The sequence below is a fragment of the Hemitrygon akajei genome, chromosome 9, assembly GCF_048418815.1.
Source record: "Hemitrygon akajei chromosome 9, sHemAka1.3, whole genome shotgun sequence".
NCBI classification, from domain to species: Eukaryota; Metazoa; Chordata; class Chondrichthyes; order Myliobatiformes; family Dasyatidae; genus Hemitrygon; species Hemitrygon akajei.
In genome coordinates this window covers 54,212,273-54,228,983 of record NC_133132.1, presented here as the reverse complement: position 1 = coordinate 54,228,983, position 16,711 = coordinate 54,212,273, and the positions used below count along the sequence as shown (strand labels likewise).

General features: G+C 44.1%; 1 protein-coding gene across 1 annotated transcript in view; it reads left to right on the top strand.

Moving 5' to 3' along the window:
• plb1 (phospholipase B1) overlaps positions 1 to 16,711 on the top strand; it is a 181,686-nt gene that overhangs the window by 77,232 nt on the left and 87,743 nt on the right. Inside the window, exons 22-26 of the mRNA XM_073055347.1 lie at positions 465 to 516; positions 1,403 to 1,483; positions 9,179 to 9,244; positions 11,047 to 11,147; positions 13,502 to 13,583. Coding sequence (XP_072911448.1) covers positions 465 to 516; positions 1,403 to 1,483; positions 9,179 to 9,244; positions 11,047 to 11,147; positions 13,502 to 13,583 — 382 coding nt within the window. The remainder of the gene's footprint in view (positions 1 to 464; positions 517 to 1,402; positions 1,484 to 9,178; positions 9,245 to 11,046; positions 11,148 to 13,501; positions 13,584 to 16,711) is intronic.

Sequence of the window (16,711 nt, the reverse complement as noted above, 5' to 3'; positions counted from 1 at the left end):
AACTACCCTGTCCATTGAAGCACAACCTGGAGAAGTTCCACTCGTCACTTTGTCTCGGGATTGGCTAATAATTGTTTGCTGTCCAGAAGGAACTGGGAGAGCAAAGGGAGAGGTGGGAAAATTGCCAACGGTCTATGGATGGGGATGAGCTTGGGAAGGTGATCGATCTCCACTGGCCCCACACTGATCTCCTGTGATTAAATTCTTATGACCACTTATCTCCTGTGATGGAGATTGCTGACACTCCCTCATAAGCTGGATGAGGAATAGTTTACCAATATGCACAATGCTGGTGGCTATTTTCCACTGATAGCACACTTGTTTGTGAAGCTGGTACTAAGAAATAAATTGAATCAGGAAGGAAATCTGCTTTAAAAATCTAATTCCCAATGTATTTAATCCCAACAGGTTCTGTTTAAATTGGAGCTTCCTAACCATGTCTTTTATTCCTACTCATTTCCTAGGGAGTTGATGGAACAGGTCAGGAAACTGGTGCAGCTGATGAAAAATAATTCGGTAATAAATTCCTTCATCTTTAATATTCCTCAGATTGTGCCTATTAATCACCATCCATTAATAGGTGGCAGCAGATTAAAGAGATCAGAGAGCAGAGCAGTAATATTCCTGAGCTAGCAATTCAAAACCCTGAACAAATTATTCTGTGAGCTCTGTTAAAAAACTCTCATTGAAATTTGTGAATATAAATTCAAACTAATTCATGAAAGTAGATCATGTCAGTAACGATAACCAGGAGAACTCATCTGATTTGGGGAAGTTTGTTCTTAGCTGACTTCTTAAAATTGGAATCACTTCAGCTTTATCAAGATCACCCAGGGACTGCTGAAGTTCGAGACAGTAATGGGAAGAGTCTGACAGTGGAAATTCACAGGCTAGTTTGTAAGATAATGGTCAAGCTCTGCAGAGGGTCACAGATGCAGTAATTAGATGGTAAGGAACAGGCATGCCAATGGTTTAGTGGATAGATGGGTACCATCTCTGGTTGGGCATCATCACTGCTGTCATAGGCTATCCTCTAAGACTCCCAATTAGCTAATGATCAGCTGTATCTCATCACCTTTCCTAGATCCAGTATTCTCATTTGCAGCTTAAAAATAAACAATGAAAATTAACATCAATTTTTTCTGATTAATTTTTCTAATGTGTGCCTAATAACTGTGACTTTTAATCCCTGGTCATTCTAGAGTAGATCAGCAGAGCTGGTTATAGGATCCACAACCAGACTATGGGCGGAATGGGTAGAAAGCCAGGTGCTGGGTGGGACCTAGAAGCTCCAGAGACCAGCGTGGTGCTGGGACAGTAGGAGACGCAAACCACAACTGTTGGGCTGTCACCTGGGCTGTGGGGCACTGTTAATAATGTCCCTCTGATTATGTTTCAACAGAAAATCAATTTTCAGGAAGATTGGAAGATGATTACCCTGTTTGTCGGAGGGAATGATCTCTGTGACTATTGCTTGAACACTGTAAGTGATGTTATTAGGAAAGTGTGGAAACGTCCTTCAATTTATTTTTATTTTTAGTTAGCGATACAGCACAGGACATCGTGGCCGAAGTCCTGACCTCGGGCAATGTCTGTGTGAAGTTTGCATGTTCTCCTTGTGTTTCCTCCAGGTGTTCAGGTTGCCTTCCACATCCCAAAGATGTGCAGTTTGGAAGGGTAATTGGTCACTGTTAATGTCACAGGTCTGTAGGTGAGTGTAGAAACTGGGGAGGAATGTGGGGAGAATAAACGGGGTTACTGTAGAATGGTTACTGGATGGCACGGACTCGGTGGGACAAGGAGATTGCCTTAGTGCAGGGTATCTGTCTGTCACTCCCACCTAACCCTGGTGACCTCTCAACATCTTCGTTATCAAGTATCTGCCTTCTTCAGCCTTAAAAACATTTAAAGACTTTGCTTCCATTAATCTTCAAGGAAGTGTCCCAAAGACTTCACAATTTTTTGAGGGGAAAAATTCTGCCTTACCTTTGGACTTTTTCTATACTTTTTTTGCTGCCTTGGTAAAGTAGCCAGCATAATTAATGACCCCACTCTCTCTTCTCCCCCACCCCCTGTTGAGCAGAAGCTCTATGTCGCTGTCTGCGACCTTGAAGCCATCCATACTGAGGGTATCTAGTGTTGGTGCCATGCCAAATTTAAACCAATCCTGCCAAAGTTCTACCAACATGTCAACTTTGCAATCAGAGGAGAGAATATATTAGACCTGGTCTATACCAATGTTTATGGAACCTACGAGGCTGCTGCCTGCTCTCACCTTGGATACTCAGACCACGTAATCTGTTTTGTTAATCCCTGCATAGACAACTGGCTAAATGAGTCAAATCAGTTTACAGGGAGACCAGGACCTGTCCAGAAGGTGCCGCCTCAGTGCTGTAAGATTGCTTTGAAAGCACAGACTGGAGCATACTCAGGGAGGTAGCTAATTATGATCACCCCGTTAATATTGACGGATATGCAGGATCGGCGACAGCTTCATAGCAAAGTGCTTTCAGGATTCTGTATCAAACACTATACTACCAGGGCAAGTCAGAAACCATAGCAGAGGCTCCTGTACTGCTTAGGGATCAGGACACTGCCTACAGTTCAGTGTCAGAATGTCTCTAGCATCAGCAAGATCCACGCCCTCCCATGCAACCACAAAGCCATGCACTGAAAATTCACAGATACCTTTGTGACACTAGGGACACATGGGGTATACAGCAAGGCAGATTACCATGTTCTCCTAGGCACTGGTAAAATTGAAGTCTGCTTGAAGCAGGTGATAGCTCCGACAGTCGAAGCAAGAGGTTAGAGATATCAGTAAACACTCCAGCCGGATGATTGGCACAGGTCTTTAGAACCTGGCAAGGTACCCCATCTGGACCAGATGCTTTCTGTGCATTCACCCTCCTGAAAGACGCTCTCACATTGGCTTCAGAAACTGAACTCACAGGGTCATCGGGGGCGGTCGGAGTTCGTCAAGATTACTCCATTCTTTGTTGGTCAAGGAGAGCACAGGAGGCATTCACCTCATCGGGGAGCGAAGCCATGTTGTCACCTCTGTCCTGAAGAAGGGTCTCGGCCCAAAACGTCGACAGCGCTTCTCCCTATAGATGCTGCCCAGCCTGCTGTGTTCCACCAACATTTTGTGTGTGTTGTTGTTTGAATTTCCAGCAACTGCAGATTTCCTCGTGTTTGCTCTTTGTCACCTGTGTCTCTTGGTTTCACTTTGTGGAATGTGATAGCATTCAAGCCCTGTCACAGCTGTCGAGCATCCTTCAGGAATTTGTTCGGTCTGGAGTTACCACCTTACATGTGAGATGGCTCTCTGGCGATCGTACCTGGACCTCTTGGTGGCCAGATCTGACTACAACTGATCTGGTTCTCAGCAGGTTGTGGATCTCATAGCTCATCAAAGGCTTCTGGTTGGAGAAGACTCGGAATGATTTTGTGGGGACACACTCCTCTACGACTGTTTTTATAAAGTCCGTGACAACTGTGGTGAATTCATTCAGATCCAGAGAGGAGTCGTTGACCATGGCCCTGTCCGCCAAATCGAAGCAATCCCATGCCTATTCCTCTGCCTCCTGCGACCACAGCTTTGTTCTCCTTGTCTCTGAAGCTTTGCTCTTTAGTCTCTGTCTGTTTGCAGGCAGGAGGACAGCCAAGTGATCGGATTTCCGGAAACGTGGACTACACATGGACCAGTAGTCACTCCTAATCGTAGTCTAGCAGTGGTCAAGTGTGTGGTGAATCCTGGTGCTGCAAGTTACATGCTGATGTTAATTACGCAGGGATTTAATCAAACAAACCCCGACAAATGATTTGAAAGGCATCAGGGTAGGCTGTTTCTTATTTGCTGATGGCAGCATTCAATATCTTGAATATCTAATTAACATTAGTCTTTGGTGATTTGTAAACTACAGTCAGGATCATGGAGGAGAACTGTCTTGGTGAGTAGAATGGTCGGCACTTAATCATTAGATGTTCCAGGTCAGGGGAACAAGAGTCCAATAAGGCTGCTGTGTCCAAGCACCACAAAGAGTCAGGTCTTACCAACGTATTCACCATTTCCAGGGTGAGCCATGTCTCTGTGAAACACAGAACACAGCAATTCCTCATTTCTTTCTGATCAATCTTGCCTTTAGGTCCTCTATTTGTTTTCCAACAACTGTACATTTGCTAACAAGATGCTGGGCAGAGAGAGTTTTATTCACCAGCATTTCAGTATGGCTTGGAATCCTCTCCTTCTTTTGGCTTCAATGACTATCGTCCAGTAGCACTTATATCCACTGTGATGAAGTGCTTTGAGAGGTCAGTGATGCAGCATATCAACTCCTGCCTGAGAAGCCGCTTGGGTCTGCTCCAATTTGCCCACCATCACAACAGGTCAACAGCAGATGCCATTTCATTGGCTCTTCACTCAACCCCGGAATGTTCAGACAGCAAAAATGTATACATCAGGATGTTCCTCATCGACTATAGCTCGGCATTCAATACTATCATCCTCTCAAAACTAATCAATAACCTTCAAGACCTTGGCCTCAATACTTTCTTGTTCAACTGGATGCTCAACTTTCTTACTCGCAGACCTCAGTCAGTTTGGATTGGCAAAATCATCTCCTCTGCAAACTCAAGCGGCATAGATGCACCACAAGCTCTGTGCTTAGCCCTCTGCTCTACTCACTTTATGCATATGACTGGGAGGCTAAGCACAGCTCCAATGCCACACTTAAGTTTGCTTTTGACACCACTGTCATTGGCCGAATTAAAGGTATTGATAAGTCAGTATTTAGGAAAGTGACTGAAAATCTGGCTGAGTGGTGCCAAAACAGCATCTCACTCTATGTCAACAAGACAAAGGAGCTGACTTCAGGTAAAGGAAACTGGAGGGCTACGAGCAGGTCCTCATCCGGAGATCGGAGGTGGAAAGGGTCAGCAACTTTATATTCCTCGGTGTCATAATTTCAGAGGCTCTGTCCTGGGTCCAGCATTTAAGCGCAGTTATGAAGAAGGCACAGCAGTGCCTCTACTTCCTTAGAAGTTCGCAAAGATTTGGCATGACATCTAGAACTTTGACAAACTTCTATGGATGTGTAATCAAGAGTATATTGACTGGTTGCATCACGGCCTGGTATGGAAACATCAATGATCTTGATTGGAAAAGCCTATGAAAAGTAGTGGCCCAGTCTATCAGAAGTGAAGCCAGCACCACCGCTGAGCACACCTACACAGAGCGCTGTCGCAAAACGAAACAGCATCCATCCTCAAGGACCCTCACCATCCAGGCCATGTCCTCTTCTCGTTGCTGCCATCAGGAAGAAGATAAAGGGGCCTCGGGACCCACACCACCAGTTTCAGGAAGTTATTACCCGTCAGCCATCAGGGCTGTTGAACCAAAGGATGTAACTTCACTCAACTTCACTTGCCCCATCACTGAACTGTTTCCACAACCTATGACATGACTTTCACGGACTCTTCATCTGATGTTCTTGATATCTATCGCTTATTTATTATTATTTTATTTTATATTTGCACAGTCTTTTGCACGTTGGTTGTTTTGTCCATCCTATCAGGTGCAGTCTTTCATGCGTTTCTTGTATTTGCTGTGTATGAATCTCAGGGCTGTATATGGTGACACACAGGTACTTTGATAACAAATTTACTTTGGATTTTGAACTTTGAAGGCATACAAACCATTACTGATTACAAGTCCACCAAGTGCGCCAGTGACAACACCTCCCTTCCTGATGGGTTGAATGACTTTTGTGCACGATTTGACACAATAAATGATGTGACACTGAAGAAAGCCCCCTCTCTTCCTGAGGAACAGGCACTTACTCTGGAAGCAGCCGAGTTGAGGAGGATCCTAGCCAGGGTAAACCCACACAGAGCTGAGGAGCCAGACAACATACCTGGTCAGGTGCTGTGCGGTCCAGCTAACAGAGGTCTTCACGGATACCTTAAGTATCTCTTTGAAACAGCCCACTGTCCTGCAGGCTTCAAGGCAGACACCATCATTCCAGTGCCCAAGAGAGCAATGGTAACTGGACTAAATGACTACTGCCCAGTGACGCTCTCCTCTGCAGTCATGAAATGCTTTGAGCGGCTGATAATGGGTCATATAAAATCCCACCCTCCAGCTGCATTAGGCCCTTTCTAGTTTACTGATGATGCCGTAACCTCAGCCCTCCATTCTGTCCTGTCAGACTGGGTAACCGCTTCTTCCCTCAGGCAGTGAGACCAATGAATACCCTGGCACCACTCGGGCAGCTAGCTGTTTACTGTTTACTTCGCTGCATACTACATGCACTTTTAATTATATTTTATTAACTATTTTTTATGTTCTGGTGCAGGAAAGTGATGCTGCAGTCAGTAAATGAGTAGAGGAGCTGGCTCAGGGAGATACAACCATTCTCCTGCTCCTGTTTATCAAGTTTTGTTCTTGTTTACAATGAACTTGTGCATAGAACATCACCTGCACTGGTGCAAGGAAGTCGGTGAACCCTGTTGAATTTCCTCTATTTCTGCATAAATATGACCTAAAATGTGATCAGATCGTCATGCAAGACCTAAAACTAGATAAAGAGAATCCAGTTAAATAAATAACATGAAAAATATTATAATTCTTCATTTATTTATTGAGAAAAATGATCCAATGTTACATGTATCTGTTGGGAAAAGCATGTGAACCTCTGGGGTAATGCCTTCTACAAAAGCTATTTGGAGTCAAGTGTTCCAATCGATGAAATGAGATTGGAGATGTGCGTTTTAGAGGTGCCCTGCCCCATAAAGAAGGCACACGAAGTCCGGTTACTAATAGAGCCTACTCTTCTCAAGAAAGATCTTTTTATGTGCACCATGCATCGATCAAAACAACTTTCAGAGGACCTTAGCAGAGGAATTGTAAAGATGAATGAAGCTGGAAAAGGCTTCAAAAGCATTTCTAAAGGGCCGAGTGTTCATCAGTCCATAGTAAGAGGAATTGTCTACAAATGGAGGAAATTCAGTACTGTTGCCATTCTCCTTTGGTGTGGGCTTTCTGCAAAGATCACACAAAGAGCCCAATGTGCAATGCTGAAACAGGTGGAAAAGAATCCAAGTGTAACAGCAAAATCCCTGCAGAACTCTCTAGAACTTGCTAAAATCTCTGTTCCTGTGTCCACTATAAGAAAAAACACCGAACAAGAATGGTGTTTATGGAGGGACACCACGGAAGAAAACACTGCTCTCCAAAAAAAAAACATTGCTGCATGTCTCAGGTTTGCAAAAGACCATCTAGATGTTCTGCAATGCTTCTGGGACAATGCACTGTGGAAAGACGAGACAAAAGTTTTTAGAAGAAATGCACATTGCTATGTTCGGAGCGAAAAGGCTCCAAGGTGCTCACCAGCACCAAAACCTCATCCCAATTGTGAAGCATGGTGGAAGAAGCATCACACACAAAATACGGGAGGAACTCAGCAGACCAGCAGCACCTACGGAAAAGAGTGCAGTCAATGTTTCAGGCCGAGACCCTTCAGCAGGACTGGAGAAATAAAGATGAAGAGTCAGAGTTAGAAGGTGAGGGAGGGGATGGAGAAACACAAGGTGATAGGTGAAACCGGGAGGGCGAAGTAAAGAGCTGGGAAGTTGATTGGTGAACGTGCTACAGGGCTGGAGAAGGGGGAATCTAATCGGAGAGGACAGAAGGCCATGGAAGAAAGAAAAGTGGGAGGAGCAGCGGAGGAAGGTGATGGGCAGGCAAGGAGATAAGGTGAGAGAGGGAAAAGGGAATGGGGAGTGGTGAAGAGGGGTCCATTTCCAAAGGTTCAAGAAATCAAATTTCATTCCATCAGGTTGGAGACTACCCAGTGGAATATAAGGTGTTGCTGCTCCAACCTGAGTGGAGCCTCATCGTGAGAGTAGAGGAGGCCATGAATTGACACGTTGGAATGGGAAGCGGAATTAAAATGGGTGGCCACTGGGAGATCCCGCTTCTTCTGGCAGACAGAGCATAGTTGCTCGGCCAAGTGATCTCCCAATCTATGTCAGCTCTCACCAATAAAGTGGAGGCCACACCAGGTGCACCGGACACAGTAGATGACCCCAACAGACTCACGTGAAGTGTTATCTCACCTAGAAGGACTGAAAGGTAGTGAGGGAGGAAGTGCAGGGGCAGGTGTAGAACTTGTTCTGCTTGCAAAGTTAAGTGCCAGGAGGGATGAATGGACAAGGGAGTTATGTAGGGAGCAATCCCTGCGGAAAGCAGAAAGTGTGGTGAGGGAAAAAACGTGCTTGGTGGTGGGATCCCATTGGAGGTGGTGGAAGTTACAGCTGGACACGGAGGCTGGTAGGGTGGTAGATGAGAACACGCGGAACCCTATCCTTGGTTGGGTGGGGTGGAAAGAGTGTCATGGTTTGGGGCTGCTTTGCTACCTCTGGGCCTGGACAGCTTGCAATCATTGAGGGAACAAGGAATTCAAAATGGCATCAAGACGTTTTGCAGGAGAAAGCTAGGGTCGTTGGGCACCTGGAGCTGAAAGAAGTTGGATAATGCAACAAGACAATGATCCGAAAGACAAGAGTAAATCAACAATAGAATGGTTTAAAATGAAGAAAATTTGTGGCCGAGTTGAAGTCCTGAACTTAATCCCATAGAAATATTGTGAAAGGACCTGAAGCAAGCAGTTCATGCAAGGAAGCCTGCCAATGTCCCAGAGTTGAAGCAGTTTTGTAAGGAGGAATGTCCTAAAATTCCTCCAAGCCAATGTGCAAAACCGATCAACAGTCACCGGAAACGTTTGGTTGAAGTTATTGATGTACAAGAGGGTCACACCCGTTACTGAAAGCAAAGGTTCACATACTTTTTCCCAACAAATACATGTAATATTGGATCACTTTTTCTCAATAAGTAAATGAACAAGTATAATGTTCTTGAGTTATGTATTTAATTGGGTTCTCTTTATCTAGATTTAGGATTTTCGTGAAGTTCTGATACATTTTAGGTCATAGTTATGCAGAAATAGAGAAAATTCTAAAGGGTTCACAAACTTTCTAGCACCTCTGTAAGTTTCCAAACAACACTCACTGTACTTTAGAATTATTGGATGATGTACTTTGATACCATATTTTACAATGGTACTAAAAGCTGTGATAATTATGATTAATAATTATCCTTTCATTTTTCAAAATGTAGACCAAATTTTCTCCAGATAACTTTATCAAGAACATACAGGAAGTACTGGATACACTTCACAGTGAGGTAAGGGTATCTCGCCTTTCTGTTTAATATGCAAAAGATGTTTTTTGATTCATCTGCAAAACCTGCTATTGGACTGGGGTCAGCATGTTTATAATCATAAAACCCAACCCAGACTGAAAGATTAGGATGCATGGGTGATTGCAGGAAATCGGCTGCTTGGATTCAGAACTGGCTTGCACATAGAAGACAGAGAATATTGGTCAAGGGGACTTATTTGAGCTAGAGGTCTGTGATTAGTGGTGTTCTGCAGGGATGTGTGATGGGACCACTGCTGGTTGTGATGTATATAAATGACCTGTATGAAAATGTAGATTGGTGTGTTTGCAGATGATACCAAGATTGGTGGAGGTGTGGATACTGTAGAAGACTGGCAAATGCAAATATGGACAGAGAAGTGGCAGATGGAGTTTAACCCAATAAATGTGTGGTGTGGTGTCTTGGTAGGGCAAATGAAAGGAGAGAGATCTTGGAGTCCAAGTTCATAGCTCCTTGAAAGTGGCTACACATGTCGATAGGGTGGTTAAGAAGGCTTAGTGAATGCTTGATTTTATTAGTCAAGGCACTGAGTTCAAAAGTCAAGAGGTTATGTTGCAACTTCATGGAATTCTGGTTCGGCCACATCTGGAGTATTGCGTACAGTTCTGGTCAATCCACTATAGGAAGGATGTTGAGTCTTTGGAGAGGGTGCAGAAGAGTTTTACCAGGATGCCAGCTGGTTTAGAAGGCATGTGCTATCATGAGAGGCTTGGGTTGTCTTTCCTGGAGCAGTGGAGGCCGAGCAGATCTGATAGAGCTTCATAAGATTATGAGGAGCATAGATAGAGTAGATACGGAGTATCTTTTTCCCAGGGTAAAAATGCCTGGTACACGAGGGCCTGCATTAAACATGAGAGGGGGTAGGTTCAATGGGGATGTGAGGGATAAGTTTTTTTTATTCAGAGAGTGGTGGATGCCTGGGATGTGCAGCCTGGTGTGTCCTATGTTTTGATATAGATCCCACCCAAAACTGAACATTTGAACAGAATTTGCCTTCCGCACACCCTGGTATATTTTAGCAGAATGGACAGCTGTCCAGAATCCAAATATTTCAACAGTATGTACACCTGTTTAGAACTAGAATGACCTCACAAAATATGCAGTCGATTTGAAGCCAGTATGTGCAGCCGACACAAAGGTTTAGTAGAATGTACACCAGACATGAACCAAATGTTAATTTAGGTTAACGTTAATTTTAAATGCCGAAATTGATGCTTTTGTTTTGTTAGAGGTATTAAGGAACATTGAACTATTTCAAAGACATGAATCCCACTGTTCAATTAAATTTCAAAAATATACTTTATTTACGATATATACTGCAAACACAATCAGCACATATCTTTCTCTATGTTCGTTACACTCTCCGTCCAATGCTTTCTCTTACAATGCATCACACCACTTATTGTTGCTGTGAGGCATTTTGGAGGCTATTGTGGAGAATTCTGTGGAGAGTGCATCACTCAGCACTTGCTGTCACACCTTGGAATGTGCCAGTCAGCTGTATTCACGTGCCACTTAATAGACTAGAACTAATTACTTCCTCCTATCCCTGTATCTTGGGCATCAGAATAAAGTGCATTCTCCCATACAGTACAAACAGAATACTTGCTCACTCTGCAGACAGAATGAAACGTACCAAGAACTTCCCAAGACAGTTTGCATTCCCTGATCACACTCAAGCCAGGAGCAATTTCTCTTACGTGTTTACAATTAACTAGCTAGCAAATACCAGATTAATCCAATATCGTATTTTGTTTTGTTTGCAGGTCCCAAGAGCCTTTGTGAACTTGGTGACAGTTCTCAACATTGTTCCATTACGGGAGCTTTTTACTGACAGACGGCTGAAATGTCCACTGTTCCTCTTAAAGTTTGTATTCAATTTAAATGCATTGTACAAAATTGTATCTTTGTATGTCTGACAAATGTGCTTTTTCAGAAATCGTAATGGTAGGAGATAAGTGAGAGAGAAGCTAAGTGTCTTCGCCCACTTACTGTTTGATAGGGAATTCTTTTTTTTAACTCTCCCAGAGAACAATGGACATATTGTTTATGTAAAGCCACTATGTTAACCAAAGACCAAAGTGATACAGCTAGTGGACCTTCTGCCTCAGCTCCAAGATCAAGGCCTCTGGTGCTGTCTGTGTGGAATTTGCACATTCTCCCTGTGACCATGAGTGCTCCAGGTAGTTAATGTCATTAAGAAGATATATGGGATACTGGCTTCAAAGCTCAAAGGAAAATTTTTTATCAAGTACATACATCTCACCACAAACAGCCCCGAGATTCTTTTTCCTGCGGGGATACTTAGCAAATCCGTAGAAAGGTAACTGTAAGTAGGATCAATAAACAACAAGCTGTGCAGATAAATAATAATAAGTAACTTGAGCATGAAATAACCAGATAAGAAGTCCATAAAGTGAGTTGTGAAAACATCAGAAATAGGAAGTGTGTGGTTATCCTCTTTGGTTCAAAACCCTGATGGTTGAGGGGTAGTAACTGTTCCTGATCCTGGTGGTGCGAGTCCTGAGGCACCTGTACCTTCTACCTGAGGGCAGCAGTGAGAAAAGAGCATGGCCTGGGTGGTGAGGATCTTTGATGATGGACGCTGCTTTTCTACAGCAACATTTCATGTCGATATGCTCTGTGGTTGGGAGGGTTTTACCTGTGATGTACTGGGCCAAATCCATACCTTATGTAGGATTTTCCACTCAAAGGCATTGCTGTTCCCATACCAGGCGCTAATGCAGGCAGTCAGCACACTCTCCACCACACTTCTATAGAAGTTTGCCAAGGTTTCTGATGATATCTCCATAGACTCCTGAGGAAGGAGAGGCACTGCATTGCTTTCCTCACAATTATATTTATATGATGGGTCCAGGACAGGTCCTCTGAGATAGAGACACCCAGGAATTTATAGTTACTGACCCTCTCCACCTCTGATCCTCTAGTGAGTACTGGCTCAAAGACCTCTGGTTTCCCCCTCCTGAAGTCTACAATCATTTCCTTGATCTTATTGACACTGGGATGGCTTTTGTATTCATTGAACACAAGAACGGGGGGTGGGGGGGGGTTATGCTCCAACTTGATAAAACATTGGTCGGACCTCAACTAGAGTACTGGGTGAAGTTCTGGTCACTACACTATGGGAAGAATGAGAGTGCAGAAGAGGTCACCAGCATGTTGTCAAAGGTGGGTGTCACAGTAACGTAGTGGTTAGCACAACGCTTTACAGTAGAGATGACTCGGGTTCAATTCCCACCGCTGCCAGGAAAGAGTTCTCCCCATGGGTTTCCTCCGGGTGCTCGGGTTTCCTCCCACAATCCAAAGACCTACTGGTTGGTAGGTTAATTGATCATTGTAAATTGTCCTGTGATTGGGCTAGGATTGAATCTGAGGATTTCTGGGCGATACGGCTCCAGGGGCCGGAAGGGCCTACTCCACACTATACCTCAATAAGTAAACTTCAGTTGTGAGGAGAGACTGTGGTGTTTGGGTCTGGTTTCCCTGGAGCAGAGGATGTTTAGAGGGGACATGATTGTGATACATAAACACATGAGGGTTATAGATAGGGTAGACCGCAGAAATCCCTTCCCATTTCCAGAGGACTTAGATTTAGGGAAGTGGTAAGAGATTTTGGAGGGGATCTAATGTGGAACTTTTCCACGCAGAGTGGTGAGTATGTGGCATACACTGTCATGAGGGTGGTGGAAACAGAGTCACTGGCAGCATTTAAGGTGTGTGTAGGTGAACACTTGAATCATCTAGGCTTTGAAGGCCAAGTGCAGGAAGGTGGGATTAATATAGGTGGGTGTCCACTAGTTGGAGTGAACGTGAGGAGACAAATGGCCTGTTTCCTTGTTGTGTTTAATCTATGGCTCAACGATGCACTGGGAAATCAGTTGGCCACTGCGAATTACCCTTTTAGTAAGTAAAGAGAGAAACCAAAGGAGGTTCATGGGCGCGTGAGAAAGGAAAATGTTGCAGAGCTCCAAACAAGTAAGAATAGTGGAGATGAGGTTGCTCTGATGTGAGCTAGCATGGACCTATTGGGCTGAATTACTCCCTTCTGCATTGAGATGGGAGTGCAAGTTACCACTCATGGACGTTAAAGGATACGAGAGCCAGGCCTATTCATTGAGTGAAGTGGTAGTTCTCCGGAAGTGGAATATTTTCCCAGTATCCCGCATATTTGATCGGAATCTACGTTTTGTTTCTCCACAGGTTGCTTTGCAGGTGTGTTGTTAACCCTCTGGACAACTCGACAGAGCTGAACGAACTGAAAACCCTAAATCAGGAATATCAGGTATTGGCCTTCTTTCAGACAACACCATCCAAGCTGACTGGACATCCCAAAATATTCTACTGCTAACAAAGTGCTTTTACGTAATCCGCTGACTGGCTAGAAGCACAGAAAGAATTTGACACATCAGAAGATCCCGTCAAACAGGAATACAACAATCTCCTACTTATTGCTGTTAAATAGGAGATGAGTATTGACAGGACACCGGGGCCGATTCCTCTGTGTTATGTGACATGAAGGGGAACCTGGAGGAAATGGTGCTCCCACTGCCTTTGTTCATCTGGGTGGAAGAGCTCACAGGTTTGAGTGATACTGTTGGAGTAGCTGAGGAGGATTATATTTTGCAGATGGGTGCTTACAACGACCTGAGGGGGCAGTTGAGTTAGGCATCTTACCACCTGTGGAGCAGCTCTCTGCAGGTCTGAAATCGGCGTCCACGTTCAAACCAACCTTATTACAACCCAGTTCAACAGCTGAGAAGCAGACACAAGGTGGAAGTCCAAAGTCAAGTCTATTGTCATGTGTGAAAGTTCATATCTGACAGGTACAGGTGCCAAGGTGGCATAGCGGATGGTGCAATGCATTTACAGTTTGGGGCATCTTCCCTTCAGCCATTCAATTCTGCTATCCTCGGTAAGGGGTCTCTGTACATCCTTCCCGTGGAATGCGTGTGTTTTCTCTGGGTCTTCCCCTGTCCTCCCACAGTCCAAAGGCGTATCAGGTAGGTTAACTGGTCATCGTAAGTTGTCCTGTGATTAGGTTAGGATTAAATCGAGGTTGTCAGGGGGTGCTAGGCAGTGCAGCTTGGAAGACTGGGAGGGCCTATGTCTAAATAAATAAAACTTGCAGTAGAATCACAAGCTCATAGCATCTGATACACAACATTCATAAGGAAGACATAAATCAAACATAGATCATATGAAACTACACAAGAGAAAAACACAATGAGAATGAGCAGAGATCTATTGTAATGCTGTGTCAAAGTGGTCATAGTGTGGCTTTCCTGAGGTAGTGATTAGGGTGGTGTACATTGGTTCAAGAACTGAATGGTTGAAGGGAAGTAGATGTTTTTGAAACTGATGGACTTCAGGTTTCTGTATCTATTGCCCATTGGTAGATGCAAGAAGATGGTATGGCTAAGATGGTGGGAATCATTTGTGATTGATGTTGCCTTTTTGAGGCAGTCATCACGTAGATCCACTCAATGGTTGGGAGGGATGTGCTGATGATATATTGGGGCCGAACCTACAGCTTCTTACGTTCCTGTGTGTTCTATCTGCTCTACTAATCCATGATACAAACAGCCAGGATACTTTTAACAATACCCCAGTAGAATTGTGTTTGATGACAAGCCGAACTTCCTTAAATTGGCGCAATAGATGACCGATGCTGGAATCTGGAGCAACAAACAACGTGCTAGAGGAACTCAGTGGGTCAAGCAGCATCTCTGGGGTTGGGAGGGAGGTGGGAAGAAATTGTCAAGGTTTCAGGTTAAAATTGGTGGATTTGGAGATGATAATTGTCCAAAAGATTCTTTGAAGGTCGAGGATGAAGTGTAAATCTAACATTTACAGCTCGTTTATTAAAGATTCAACTTTTCAAATATCCAAACTACATTTATTATCAAATAATGTATACAGAATGCAACCAGAGATTCGTCTTCCTACAGACACCTAAGAAATAAAGAAACACCATGGAACCTGTTCAAAGAAAATTTCAAACATCCAATGCGCGGAAAAAGAACAAATTGTAGAAACAGCAAAAAGCAAGCGAACGGCACACAGAGTATCAACATCAAACCAGGAGTCCAGGAATATTCAGTTTAGTTCAGTTCATTGCTGCTAGCTGACTGCAGGCCAGAAAGCCAGTCTTCGCTGAGGCACCCCAGTACGCACCGATCAAACCACTCTAAACTAGCAAAAAAGAGTAACCAGAATCCAGAAATACATGCAACATGAGCCTCGAAGTTTCCCAAAATGAGTCCAGAGCTACGAGCCTCCGTGCAATGTGGAACACAAGACCCCTGCACTTTCCTCCAACAGCAGCTAGCGAGAGGGAGGGGAAGGCTGGTCAAGCACAAGCTGAAGGCACTGAACACCCTTCACTCAGTCTTCCCTGCTCAATACCTCAATCAGAGAGGAGCATGGGCTCGTGCCCCGCGTCTGGGCTCCTGGGCTTCGTGGCCACACACTCTGCACCAACCTCACCGAACTCCCTCGGGGAACAGCAAAGTGCCAGATCACTCATTTGGCCCAAAGAAAGCCGCAGCAAAATGTAAACCACACATAGTAGTAGAACCTATTTGAACGAAGAAGAAGAAGAAGGAAAATTAGTTTTGTGAATTGTCTGCAGGAGTTTGCCATTGGTCATGTTGTTCAATGGAGTCATCTTGAACATCAGATCTTCATCAAAGTTCCAGCAGTGTCCATTTAAAACAGCAAGCCACTCAAATTAAAAACAATTAAGTCCAACGAGACAAGTTTTAAAAATAAGTAACAGTGAGTGGCAGCAAGGAACGACAAATAAGAAATAAAGAGAGATAAGGCAAATAAAAAAGCACTAGAGACTCTGAGCCTCCCTTTATACTGCAAACTAGTTTAAGCTGGTTAGACAAGGGAGCCTTCTCTGATAGGAACAGTCAGTTCACAACAAGCACAGTCTTGATTCATGCTGCCATGACATCTCAAACTTACAGAGGAACTTGAAAATCCACCAGAAGTTTACAGACAAACAGGTGATTGTAAAAACGGATGAGCAAATATAAAGAAAGTTAAACTACAAGAAAAATACAAATTTCATAGTAATTTAGGTCCTAAGCTTCAGGACTGGAGCGTATAAGTAGCTCTCCTGCCTCAACAGGAATGCAACTTGCCAAATTGTTAATCCCATTCCTCCATTCCTGGGACACTTGTCCTTTTGGCAACAGGGCCCTTGAGTATATGAATGAGGATCCAGTGGGGGAAATCAGTCAGATATTGGTCAGGCTGATCAATACCTCCACCCATTAACCCACCCCACCTCTCGCCCCATCACCACTATATCCTTAGCAGCCACACCTCTCCACAGCTCTTCAGCACCTGCCATTGCCCCACGCACTGCCACTTCACTTGAACATTGTGTTTTTTACGATT